At 45.0% G+C, this 12,768-nt stretch overlaps 1 protein-coding gene across 1 annotated transcript in view; it reads left to right on the forward strand.

Moving 5' to 3' along the window:
* ABTB2 (ankyrin repeat and BTB domain containing 2) overlaps nt 1–12,768 on the forward strand; it is a 210,763-nt gene that overhangs the window by 137,909 nt on the left and 60,086 nt on the right. The window contains exons 2-3 of the mRNA XM_084851573.1: nt 5,207–5,353; nt 10,508–10,721. Of these exons, the coding sequence (XP_084707699.1) occupies nt 5,207–5,353; nt 10,508–10,721 (361 nt within the window). The remainder of the gene's footprint in view (nt 1–5,206; nt 5,354–10,507; nt 10,722–12,768) is intronic.

Genomic DNA, 12,768 nt, shown 5'->3' on the forward strand with positions numbered 1-12,768 from the left:
CATCAGAGGGCATGTTCCTGGTGGTTCCACATGGACCTATTGCCCGGTTGGAGTCCACCAGGAGAAGAGCCTTCAGTGTGGTGGCCCCCTTCCTGTGGAATTCCCTGCCTTTAGAGGTCAGGCAAGCGCTAACATTGTGTTCTTTCCGACACCTCCTGAAGACGTTGTTCTTTCAAGAGGCCTTCCTTGCATGACCAGCCGTGGGTTGTTGAATTCCACTTCGTTGGGATTTGTCTTTTAAAAAATGTTTTAACTTTTTAAACTCTTTTAGCCATTGTTTTATTCTTATGTTGTTCACTGCTCTGAAATCTTCTGATGAGGAGCGGTATACAAGTATTGTAAATAAATAAATAAATAAATAAATATTTTCATTTCTATACCACACAATAGCTGAAGCTCTCTAGGTGGTTCACAAAATTACACAAATGCAATATAATAAAAACATAATATAAAAACTTAACATACAAAATTTAAAAACCATTTAAAACAGCTAATATGGCCTCTATGACTCCTAACCATGTGGTGGGAAGAGAGAGAATGTGCCCTACCTCCCAAGCTGCCAGAGAATCTGTCTTATCTCTCATGTCACTCTCCTTCTATGTGGGGGCAAAGCGTTGAGTAGGGCCTACACCAAGCAGTGTAGTGTCTGTGGGCACCAGTGCACCCTCAAACACTTTTCTTGGCACCTGCCACAGTGCCTTTTTTAATTAACAAATTGTCTTACCAGCATCTGGAATCACTTCAGAGCAAACTGAGGGCCTCTAACCACTGCCATCTTCATTCCCCCTGATTATCTATGAGCCACAAGTGGGGCTCAGAGACATTCCTAGGAAATGAAGATGGTAGGTAGCTGTAGACTGATGCTTTCCTTTGTAGTGTGCCCAGCCACCAAGAAAAAGAAGGAGGGAGAGAGAGGAAAAAGGGACTTGTGTCACTTCTGTCTGGTAAACCATGCCTCCCATGGCAGCCATTTTGTGGTGGTACTTAGGAAAGTTTATCGAATTGCCAAATGTGCCCAGAGGCCCCAAAAGCTTGCCTACCCCTGGCCTACCTGCATAAAATCCAGGAGCTTTGGGCAAATCATAGGTGTTTCTACATTAAGCAAAACCCCAGCAAAAATCCACATCCTTTCCGGAGCTTCCTGCTTCGGTTTCTTTGCAGGATTAGGAAGGGCTCCTTTACATGGCAGACACGTGGTTTGAACTGAGGGAGTGCCTCCCTCCCTCCCTGGCATGTGTGCAAAGGAGCGGGGGCAGGGGTGGTGTTCTTGTTTTCGTAGCTTAACTTCTGCTGTATTCTTTTCTCGTGGCCCCCAGGAAACATCTGACTTACTTCTGAGTAGACATAAAATGTAAGATTGTGCCGTAAGTCTGCAACCCTCGGTACACTTGCATGGGAGTAGACCCCATTGAACTCAATGTGACGTACTTCTGAGTAGACATAAGATCGCCCTGTAAGTCTGCAACCCTCGGTGAACTTACTTGGGAGTAAGCCCGATTGAACTTAATGGGGTACTCAGAATCAACAGAGGACGTTGCTTCTGAGCTTGGTGGCGTGCAGGATCAGATGTGTCTCCCTTCGTTGCAGGGAGGCATTTTGCCCTCATCTCCCTCCAACTGAGAAATGTGCTCCAGCATTTACATGGCAGACACCTGGGAATGGAGGAAAGTCCTTCCTCAGCAAGACTTGAGCAGAGGCAGGAGTTGCAACTGGCGGGCGATTCTTGCCCTCATGCCTGTTAAATCTGCTCCTGCATGCCCTGCTCCCATCCTCAATGCCTTCGTCATCCTGACCACATGTGCTCCCAGCAACTGAAAACAAACGCCCACAGCAGGCAGACAGAGCGGTTTCTCCCACTACTGGAGAATTTGATGAGGAGGCCATGGCGCTCCTGTTCCATGGGCTGGAAAAAATACCACATTTTTTGCATTTTGGGAAAACACAGGATAGGCTGGGGGAAATGGCGAGAGACGCTCTCGAGGGTAACAGCGTTATCTAAAGAGCCCGCAAACTTCTGTGAGAGAACCATCGCAATAGCAGGATAAAAGCTCCCTGTGATGAACCCACATGTTTATTAACCTTACTAGTTAGCCTTCTATAAAATGAATGCTAACCTTCTGGACATGTTGTCTGGGTTGGGAGTTGGAGGCACTGCACTGCAGTGGTTCCGCTCCTACTTGGGTGGCCGACTCCAGAAGGTGGTGCTGGGCGATTATTGCTCTGTGCCATGGCAACTGTGCCATGGGGTTCCACAGGGCTCTATTTTATCCCCCATGCTGTTCAACATCTACATGAAACTGCTGGGGGAGGTTATCCGGAGGTGTGGGCTGAGGTGCCATCAATATGGCACTATGACAATATGACAATGTCAATGACAATATCTATGACAATATCAATATGACACCCAGCTCTACCTCTCTTTCTCATCAAACCCAGGTGAGGCAGTGGCTGTTCTGAACCAGTGCCTGGGCACGGTAATGGACTGGATGAGGGCTAATAAACTGAGACTCAATCCAGACAAGACAGAGATACTATTAGTGGGTGGTTCGTCTGCCCGGCTAGGTGATATTCAACCTGTTCTGGAGGGGGTTGCACTCCCCCTAAAGGATCAACGTTCATCTTGGATCCAGAACTGTCACTTGAGGCACTGGTGGCACGGAGCACTTTTTATCAGCTTAGGCTGGTATACCAACTACGCCCTTATCTGGACAGAGATAGCCTTGCTACAGTTATCCATGCTCTGATAACTTCTCGTCTGGACTACTGCAATGTGTTATACGTGGGGCTGCCTTTGAAAACGGTCCGGAAACTTCAGCTGATCCAAAATAGGGCAGCAAGATTGTTAACAGGGACTGGCCAGCAAGCTCATATTATGCCAGTACTTTTCCAGGGGCACTGGCTGCCAGTCCATTTCCGGGCCTGATTCAAAGTGCTGGTATTAACGTTCAGAGCCCTTAATGGCTTGGGGCCAGGTTATCTGAAGGATCGCCTCCTCCCATATGTGCCTGCCCAGACCTTAAGATCGTCCTCAGCGGCCCGTCTCTGTGAGCCCCTGCCAGAGGAAGTGAGGTAGGTGGCTACCAGGAGGAGGGCTTTTTCTGCTGTGGCACCCTGGCTGTGGAATGAGCTCCCTAGGGAGGTTCGCCTGGCACCTACACTGTATTCTTTCCGGTGCCAGGTGAAGACCTTTTTATTTTCCCAGGCATTTTAGCATTTTAGCTTTCTTGACTTTTAGCTTTGCTGTTTTAAATCTGTATTTTAAATTACTGCAGTGCTGCTAGGTTTTATTCTGGTTTTAGTCTGGTTGTATTGCTATACTGTGGTTTTAATGTTTTATATATTTTATATTGTTTTATTGTGTGCTCCTTGGTTTTAATCTTTGTGAACCGCCCAGAGAGCTTCAGCTATTGGGCGGTATAGAAATGAAATAAATGAAATTTTTTAAAAAATGCTGCGGAGCAAATATGGAAGCAAAGGAACGATTGCTAGTTTTGATGTTTGGGGCTCAGTCCCAACCTCCAGCTTGTTCTCAGTTTTTTGCCTTGCTCAGGTCACTTGTCCCTGTGGGCAGAACTTATTCTAGCACCCCCGTTCTTGGAGGCACAAGCCATGAGATCCAGAATTGATTGCTCAAATCTGCTCTTGAGAGCACACAAAGAGAATATGCAATATGTTAGCCCATTTTATTTTGGAATATTCATAGTCGACACAGTTCCCATTAACTTGACTAGAGCTGGAGGTGCTGCAATCTGCCTCCGACAACCTCTTACAATTGTGCAATGGCAGTTTATGCACACATCACTTGATTTAGTCAATGCAGCATTACAGTCTTTTGAAAATTGAATGAAAGGGGCTCTTATTTCTCATTTGATCCTGCCCATTGTTTGTTTTCTGGCACATCCAGGCAGCAGCAGTGCCCCCCACCACGCAAGCCCATTTATTCGTCCCTTATCCTTCTAATGCTAACTAGTAAAACTAATTGGTCCAACTTCTACTGATGGTGACCTCACTGTCATTATACTGTATTCTTCTTCTGGAACTCATTTTGTCCAGTGTACAATGGTATAAGCACCAATGGTTCTCAATGACCATATAGTCTTTTCCACCTGGAGAGTTGGGCTAGAGGTGACCAGAAAGTCCTCTAGGTCAGCTTTAGCCCATTGAAAGATAGTCCAAATAGCCTTGCACAAATTAGTTTATATAACCCATACCACAATGTGGCACAAAAGAAATGGAAGGAGCAAATAGTATTGCACTTCAGACATTCCGGCAAACAAAACTCATCCACTAAGTCTCGCCAAAGAAAAATGTTTGGGGGCACAAGTCCACCATGTTCAGCATGGTTGTAACACTCCTACTGCTCCAGAGACAAATGGTTAACCACTTTGATAGGCAGCAATTTGATACAGCAGCCTTGCCTAACTTGGTGCCCCTCCAGATGTTTTGGACTTCAACTCCCATAGCCCCAGTCCACAGGGCCAATGGTCAGGCATGCTGGGAGTTGTAGTCCAAAAGATCTGGAGGGCACCAGGTTGGGGAAGGCTGTTTTTTAGGCTCAGAGTAGTATATAAAGTTTCCAGGAGGTATGTCCAGGCTTTTTTTATATCTGCTAAGTATAACAATCTTAAGCTATGGGGAGGCCCTACAAGATATAATAGCAGAAGTTGTAACTGACCAATATAACTGCATCATGGTTGGTTTTGGAAGTTCGCCTCACCTGGAGTGCTTCCAGATGGACTATTCCTAGCTCTACCAGTCAAAAGGCACTGTGCAACTATTCCATCTTTTCCTCAACAAATTTTTGGTGGTGAGAATTAAGACAAAAGGAGTGATGAGAGAACATGGAAGGGTTACAATTGAAGACGTCATTGTCTGGATACCCCTTAAAATTCCATGAATGAGGTAGGGCGATGGCACCATAAAAGCATAGGCTGCAAGCACCCCTGGAATCAAGATTTACTTCCTATAAGGCAGTGTGGTGGCTTACCACAGAATAAGTGGTAGAGAGATGGGCAAAAGTACTGGTCAGGTTAAGGTCTGCTCTGCTTTGGAGCAACAGCATGCACTTTTGACCATTTTGTGCACATGTTAAGCAAGTCTGATACGAGTGCACTGCATATTCAAAGCATGGAGGATCCTTCTTTGTTTTTTTATTTGTTCTGGTGCTTTCTCACAAGCCTCTTTTCTGCTATCTGTCCCTTCTTAGGTGTGCTTTCTCTGCCTGCATACTTCAGTCCTTACAACGATGGATCCATAGGCAGCAATGGAAGGGCTGATGCTTATGCCCAGCTAGAACTTCGAACTTTAGAACAATCTCTCCTGGCAACATGTGTTGGAAGCATCTCTGAACTGAGTGAGTTTCATATGCAATGGATAACTTGTTTGTTTACACAAGGGTTGGGGCCTTTCCCTATTGAAGTCGAGAGAAATCTTGCCATTGGCTCTGCTGTTGTTTTCCTTGGGCTCACATTGTGCAAGATATAAACATTTTAGGATGTTATTCGGAGAAATCCAGGTTTTGTCACTGAGTATTTTAGATGTAATTTTCTATGGTGATGCAAAAAAAAAAAAGAGCTTTCTTCTAACATATTACTATTATTGTTACTGTCATTATTATTTATTTACAGTGCTGTCAATGTACATGGCACATTACAAATAACAGGTCTAAAAGGTCCCTGTCCCAAGGGATTTACAGTCTAAAAATAGACACAAGTGAAACAACAGAATAAGAGAAGGGAAATGGAAGCAGGGATAAATGGGGGGAGAAGATGCAAAGAATTCAATTACACGTCCTTCAGCTTAGTTACAGGAAGGACTGAAGGAGGTTGTTCCAAAGGCTTCACAGAAAAGGTGAGTTTTGAGCAGGCATTTGAAGTCAGAGGGGGTGGTCTTGTGGAAGAGTTCTGGGAGACAGTTCCAGGCATAAGAAGCAGCGAGGGAGGGTGGACAGAGTAGTTTCAGGGAGCAGGAGACCTTGGGATGGTGGAACGTGTGGGAGCTGGAGGTGTGAAGGTCACAGGTACGGATGTGTCAGTATACAGGGCTAGGGAACCTGTAGCACACAGTTTGCAATCAGCTCACAAGCCCAGGGGGGCCTCACTCACTCTTCCCCTCTGGGCTGTTAGCAGCACCAGGACAGAGACCCCAGTTGGGGTTGCTATGGGGAGGACGAGGCTCCAGCCTCCCCTCCCTTAGCAATCTGAAGCAGTGATCCCAATCAGGATCTGGGGGTGGGTGGGGGGTGCATGAAGAAGAGGCTTTACCCTTCTCCTCCCTGAGCAATCCTGTCTCCATGTGCGTATGTATATGCATGTGTGTATGTGTACACACACATGCATGTAGGTGTGTGTGCCCATCCCCCCTCCCACCACATGGCACTGCATGCAGCCTTCAAGGCCGGAAAGATTCCCCACTCCTGAGGCAAGAGCAGAGGCATAAAAGAGGCAAGGCCATGGAGGGTTTTGAAGGTAAGGATTGAAAGCCTATGCAGGATCTGGGAACAGACAGGAAGTACAGTAATTACTTGACTAGGGCTGGATCTACACTTACCACCTTTTTAAGCTTCCAATGAGGTTTCACTGCCCGCCTTTCACACTACGCAGTAGCCGCCTTGAATTGGAACCGGAATTTCCCACTTCCGTGCTCCCGCTTTCAATACCCTAATATCCTGGTATTTCCCCTTAATGTGCTCTGATTTTCCTCCTTCGCTACTGTATCCAGTCGTAGTTCCCTCCCTCGCCTGTCCATATGCAGCAGTGTTTGTATTTCCTTCCTGTCCAATCACAGCTCTCGACAGCCCCATGTCTTCTTCCAGCTACCGATCGCATAGGTTCCTCAGCAGCCCTCATTTCCTCAGCAACAAGCAAAGGGCTGGATGTGCGCGAGCTTGTCTGATCTTGGAAGCTAAGCGGGGTCGGTCCTGGTCAGTGCTTGGATGGGAGACTGCCTGGGAATCAGGCTTCCTGCACTGAGCAGGGGGTTGTTGTATCCTTTCAAATGAGATTAAGTTTTACCCCCTCCTATTCCCCGCTCTGGATGGTGTTTTTTATTTTAAATTAAGGCATTATCCTCGCAGAATCGGGGCTTCTCCACGATGTTTTTTTTCTAATTCAGGCATGATCTTCAAAGCTTCGAAGTTGTGAAGCTTCACAACTTCGAATCTTTGAAGATCATGCCTCAGTTAGAAAAAAAACATTGTGGAGAAGCCCCGATTCTGTGAGGATAACGTCTTAATTTAAAAAAAAACACATCCAGAGTGGGGGATGGGAGAGGGTAAAACTTAGTCTCATTTGAAGGGATAGAACAACCCCCTGCTCAATGCAGGAAGCCTGATTCCCAGGCAGTCACCCATCCAACTACTGACCGGGGCCGACCCCGCTTAGCATCCAAGATCAGACCAGCGCGTGCAGGAAAACAGCACGAAAACAGCACAGCGCTCGAGTGTGAACCGAGTTCGCATATTCGATGAAGCACTGGAATGGGGAAAATGGGTGAGTGTGAATAATCATGTTTTAATGCGAGAGCATTTAACCCGACGGGACACAGAATTCATTGCGATGGCGGGCACAATGTAGATCGGTCCTGGAACTGGAGGTGCGTAAGGCCTTCTTTACAATTTGTTCCAACTGTGTAACAGCAGTTTATGTATATATCGCCTGATTTGGCCAGCACAGCATTGCCACAGTTTTGGTAACTACAGGGCTGTATTTCTCCATTGAAATTGGGCATCTCAAACTAGCAGTTCTGAGTTGCACCTACTATGCCTGCCATAGATTGCATCCCACAGAGTGCTTCATAAACCTACTCTTCTCCCAGTCCACCTGGAGCTGCCGAAAGAGCACTTGGTGGGCTGGCCTGCCACATTCAGCCTAGAAACTATGAATTTGACAGTGCTGTGCATTAAGATTGCCTACTTTCCAGTCTAGCAGCCAATTTCACCTTCTAGTAAACCACACACACACATTTCCCCTAATTTCTTTAAAAAGGCAGAGGAAAATCATGAAAACACATATTTTCATACAAGGTTTGGGACGTCTGCTTATATTTTGATTAATGCAAACTGCATTTGGAGCCTCTACTGCCCAACAATGCCCCTTTTAGTTGTGCTTTGCTGGCCTGTTTTTTCCCTGAAAAAATATTCTCCTTGGCATTTCTCCCCTAGCATACCACTTCCATCTGAAGGCTACTGTCAGAAGCCAACACATACCTTACAGGTCTCACCATTTATTTCGTGAACTGCCTTAATTTGAGGGTCCCCCCCTTTTTATTTTGTTTTAGCATACCTCTACATATTCTGCAACACAAGCAAGCGCTTGTAGCACAAGTCCGTGATTGAATGCAGCTTCCTTTCCCCACGCTCTGATTTGGCTTGCTCAATGATTTCATTTAATGAATGGATCTCCTTATATATTATCTTACCCCTAGCTTTTTAAAAAATGGGGCCAGACGTTGCCAGTGCAGCAGGGAGGGAATAGAGGGTAAGGGATATGTATATTATTCTGCACTGAAAATTTGAATTCCAGATGTACCTCTTCTGTAATTGTGCAGTTCTGTGGATCAGTACTAGCAGAATGGTTATTCATACAGAAAATATAATACTTAGACATACAATAGCTATTATTTTTTTCAAACCTAAAAGATTCACCCTCCTGAGCAGAGAATGCGTAACTCAATCCTCTGCATTTTTACCCAGATGTAATTCCACTGTATTCAGCCAGACTTCTTCCCAAGTAAATATGCATAGGATTTCAGCCTTACAGGCCAAGCCTGTGCAAGTCTACTCAGAACAAAATTCCACTGACTTCAATGCAGCTTATTCCTTAGAAAGCTCCAGTAAAACCCTAAACTTCCTAGTGTTTAGGATTGCAGCTGTAGTTTCTTATTTTAGTGGTTGGAAGTAAATGTTCACCCTTATGTGGCTTTTCAAGAATGAACCTTGAGGTACTCATTGCTAGTTTTCTACTCTTTCCCAGCATTGTAATCCTACATGAACAATGGAAGACTCTTTCCTGTGAGCTGTAGAGTCTAAAGAAAGAGAAGATTTCTCAGAGAAAAATAGGAACCTATGTTTATACATATACAAAATGTAGTGATGTACTTATTCATACCACTGATATATCAGAACTCTAATCTTGACCTTTGGTATTACGAGCCTTTAAATAAAATATAAGCCTGTCTGTATATGAGCCTGATAAAAAAGCTACATAATGTGATCCAGCAAGCTGAATGGAGTTCACCAACCATGTATTGTGGCCTGCCCGGTGCTTAGCAACCTTTTTTTCCCCGAGCCCTACTCAGGCAGCAAAAACAAGAGGTTTGTTGGGCCCTGATGAGCCACCATATCTGGCTGTTGAGTTGTGTTTGCCTTGGTGAGTCACGTTTGTCAAGCCTGCTTTAAAAAAAGAAAAGAAAGTACCTGCTGACCAAAAATAAAAGATGACAGAATCTGTAGATTTCTTATGGTCAAAGTGTCCCACTTCAATTGGCTTCCTATAATGGCCTTATGTAAAAGATGCATGCTGGGGGAAATCTTCCTGTTCTAAGGTAGAGGATTGAGTACTTCTCTGGTACTGAATTCTAATTCCTAGTTCTTTCCTAATTTTCTAAGGGCGCAATCCTATGGGGATAGTCAGCCACCTCCAAACTCAGAGGCGACCGACTATCCAGTGCAGGGCAGGTGGAGCCCAGAGGGGATCCTGTCCTCAATGCTCTGGCCGCCCTGCATTTGCAGCTAGACAGCTAATTTTGGCTGTCTAGTCAGAGTGCCTCGGAGCAGGGTGGCGGTGGAGGCCAGACAGCAGGTAGGACGCATCGTACCAGCTCTTCTGCAGTCCCCTCCCCACCCCCAGGAATGTCCTCTTTTCGGCCACTCTGCACTGCTTTAATGAGTGCAGAGCCAGGGACAACCCACGCTACCTATGAGGGGGTGGGAGAGGAGGCAGGGAGCTGGATTTGTGGGTACCGACCTTGTAGTGCTGGCTCTGAGCTTGGTTTCCATAAACCAAAAAATCCTATGGCCATCTAGACGCTGTCTAGTGAACATAGGATTGTGCCCTAATTCTAGTAGGAAGCTCTAGCTAGTCTTAAATAGCTTAATTGTGCATTTAAAATGGTTAAAATCAAAGTTATGCCAGTGGTATAGTGGTGAGAGTGATGGACTGGGATTCAGGAGCCCTGAGTTCTAGTCCTGACTCAGCCAAGAAGCTCCCAGGGTGACTTTGGGCCAGTCACCGACTCTCAGCCTAATCTACCTTATTGTTGTGATGATAAAATAGAGAGGAGGAGGATCATGTAAGTCACCTTGGGCTCCTTGGAGGAAAGGCAGGCTATAAATGTAACAAACAGACAAATAACTAATTTTTTTCTGAGGATAAATGGAAAACAATAAATGGCTACTTCTAGATTGGGCTTTTCATGACCTCTGGTGAAAGGCATTCATTAGAACATATGAATATCAATATGTTTTTTAAAAGATAAGTATTTTTTTCCTTCTCTGCTCCTTTTCCAGGTGATTTGGTATCACGAGCAATGCACCATATGCAGTGTTTGAATACCCTCCGCCCTGGCATGAGTCCTGTTCGACAAACCAGGCAACAACAGCAACCCATCACCTGGTCCCCTGATGCCCTCCACACCCTTTATTATTTTTTACGCTGCCCTCAGATGGAGTCAATGGAAAACCCCAACCTGGATCCACCAAGGATGGCCCTGAATAATGAGCGGTAGGTTTGGCTGTTTACAATCCAAGATCACCTTTCAAACCAAGAAAGCCTCATTGTGTAGCACAGGGTGGTTGAAGTGGTGCAGTTAGTTCTGCTGAATTCCACATTATCAGTAATCACCCGGCATTCCTGTAACATAGGCGGTGTTCTTCCTTAGCTTTGCCAGCTAGCTGGAAGTAGAACTAAAAAGCAAGTTGTCTTTGTCACTGTCTTCCGTAAGTAAAGTGCGTGCTATATAACAGAGTGCCTGCGGGTGCCATGCTGCCACGGGCACCTCCAGTGGCACCTGTGAAGGGGTCCCCAACATGGCACCTGCAAAACTTTTTTTAATTTAAATTCTTTTTTTATATATATGTACATGGACTTGTATATATCCATAGCAATGAATACATATGAAATGCGTACAACTTTCTAGCAATTATACATAGGGTTCAACAAAAGTGGACCAAGTACCCAAATAAGTATCCATTTGAAGGTGCCACCCATGCAAATACTGAAAGCGCTGTAAGGTCCTCGGTCCATTGCATTGTAGGGGGTATTTATCCTTCCAGTGCTGCAATATCAGCCTTTTAGCTGTCAAAAGGGCATGGAGAATTTATTTACATTGACCACTTAATTTCCATGAAGCAGGTAAATAATTTAAAAGCATGTACATCAGCAAATATTGAAGACTGTTCCAGTACAAAATTTATCTGTTTAATAACATAGATGATTAGGGGACTGGAAACAAAGCCCTATGAAGAGAGACTGAAAGAACTGGGCATGTTTAGCCTTGAGAAGAGAGAACTGAGGGGAGATATGATTGCACTCTGCAAGTACTTGAAAGGTTGTCACAGAGAAGAAGGCCAGGATCTCTTCTTGATCATCTCAGAATGCAGGACATGGAATAATGGGCTCAAGTTACAGGAAGCCAGATTCCGGCTGAACATCAGGAAAAACTTCCTGACTGTTAGAGCAATACGACAATGGAAACTGGGGAGGTGGTGGGCTCTCCCACACTGGAGGCGTTCAAGACGAGGCTGGACAGCCATCTGTCAGGGATGCTCTGACTTGGATTCCTGCATTGAGCAGGGGGTTGGACTCGATGGCCTTGTAGGCCCCTTCCAACCCTACTATTCTATGATTCTATGATAACATCCTCCCAAAAAGAAGCAACTACTGGGCATTGCCAAAACATGTGTTTAAAAGAAGTATTACATGTATTGGACTGCCAGCAATTAATCAAATTAGACAATCCCTTATTGAAGAGATGTTGCAGTGTCCAATAGACACAAAAGTTTTTGCTGAATACGATGCAGCCTAAGATCTGTAGATGTGACAGGTAGCCACCAACGCAGCAATCCACTGATTAGGCATTTTGTGGTGGTGCCCAAAGCAGTTTCCTAAATTTCTAAATGTACCTACAGATCCAAAAAGGTTGGGGATCCATGCTATATAATTATCCACCAAATGTACATCTACGTAGGGATTCCTACGTGTCCAGGGTTGTTGTTTTTTTAACAGTAAAATTAAACACACAGAGTCACAGCAGTAACAGAATCAACAGAAGCAAAAATGACATCCCACCTGCCATTTTCTAAACTTTCCAGTTTTGCTTCACTTGGTCACATTCAGAATTCCAAGAAAATCTTGGGGGGGATGAGTATCTTAGCTTTCTTTCCCCTTGGCTGACCTCAGATATTCACTGCTATAAGGAAGGCAGACTTTCCTCCATGACATCATCAGTGTCACTGGGAACTTCCACTTCCCCTGCCCCTTCTCATGTATAGACCGTGATAAAGGGCCTTGGTGATGTGCGGCTGGGAGGAAGTCAATATATTTGACCAGTTCTGCGAACTCAGGGGAGCCCAGTGTTCGAAATGGAGCATTTTGGATGGAGCTATACCATGAAAATCCCATAGTTATATGTGCTTGCCCTTTAGAAGAAACTGTGTTTAAATAAAATATATCCTTAGGGAAAGAAACAGTGAACACTTAAGGAATCATCTCCCCAGCAGATTTCAGTGAGAATACCACAGTTGTTTTATATTGCTGTGGCTAGAAGAAA

This window comes from Heloderma suspectum, chromosome 1 (genome assembly GCF_057233095.1).
Source record: "Heloderma suspectum isolate Gila_16-S chromosome 1, 16-S_ref, whole genome shotgun sequence".
In the NCBI taxonomy this organism is placed as follows: domain Eukaryota; kingdom Metazoa; phylum Chordata; class Lepidosauria; order Squamata; family Helodermatidae; genus Heloderma; species Heloderma suspectum.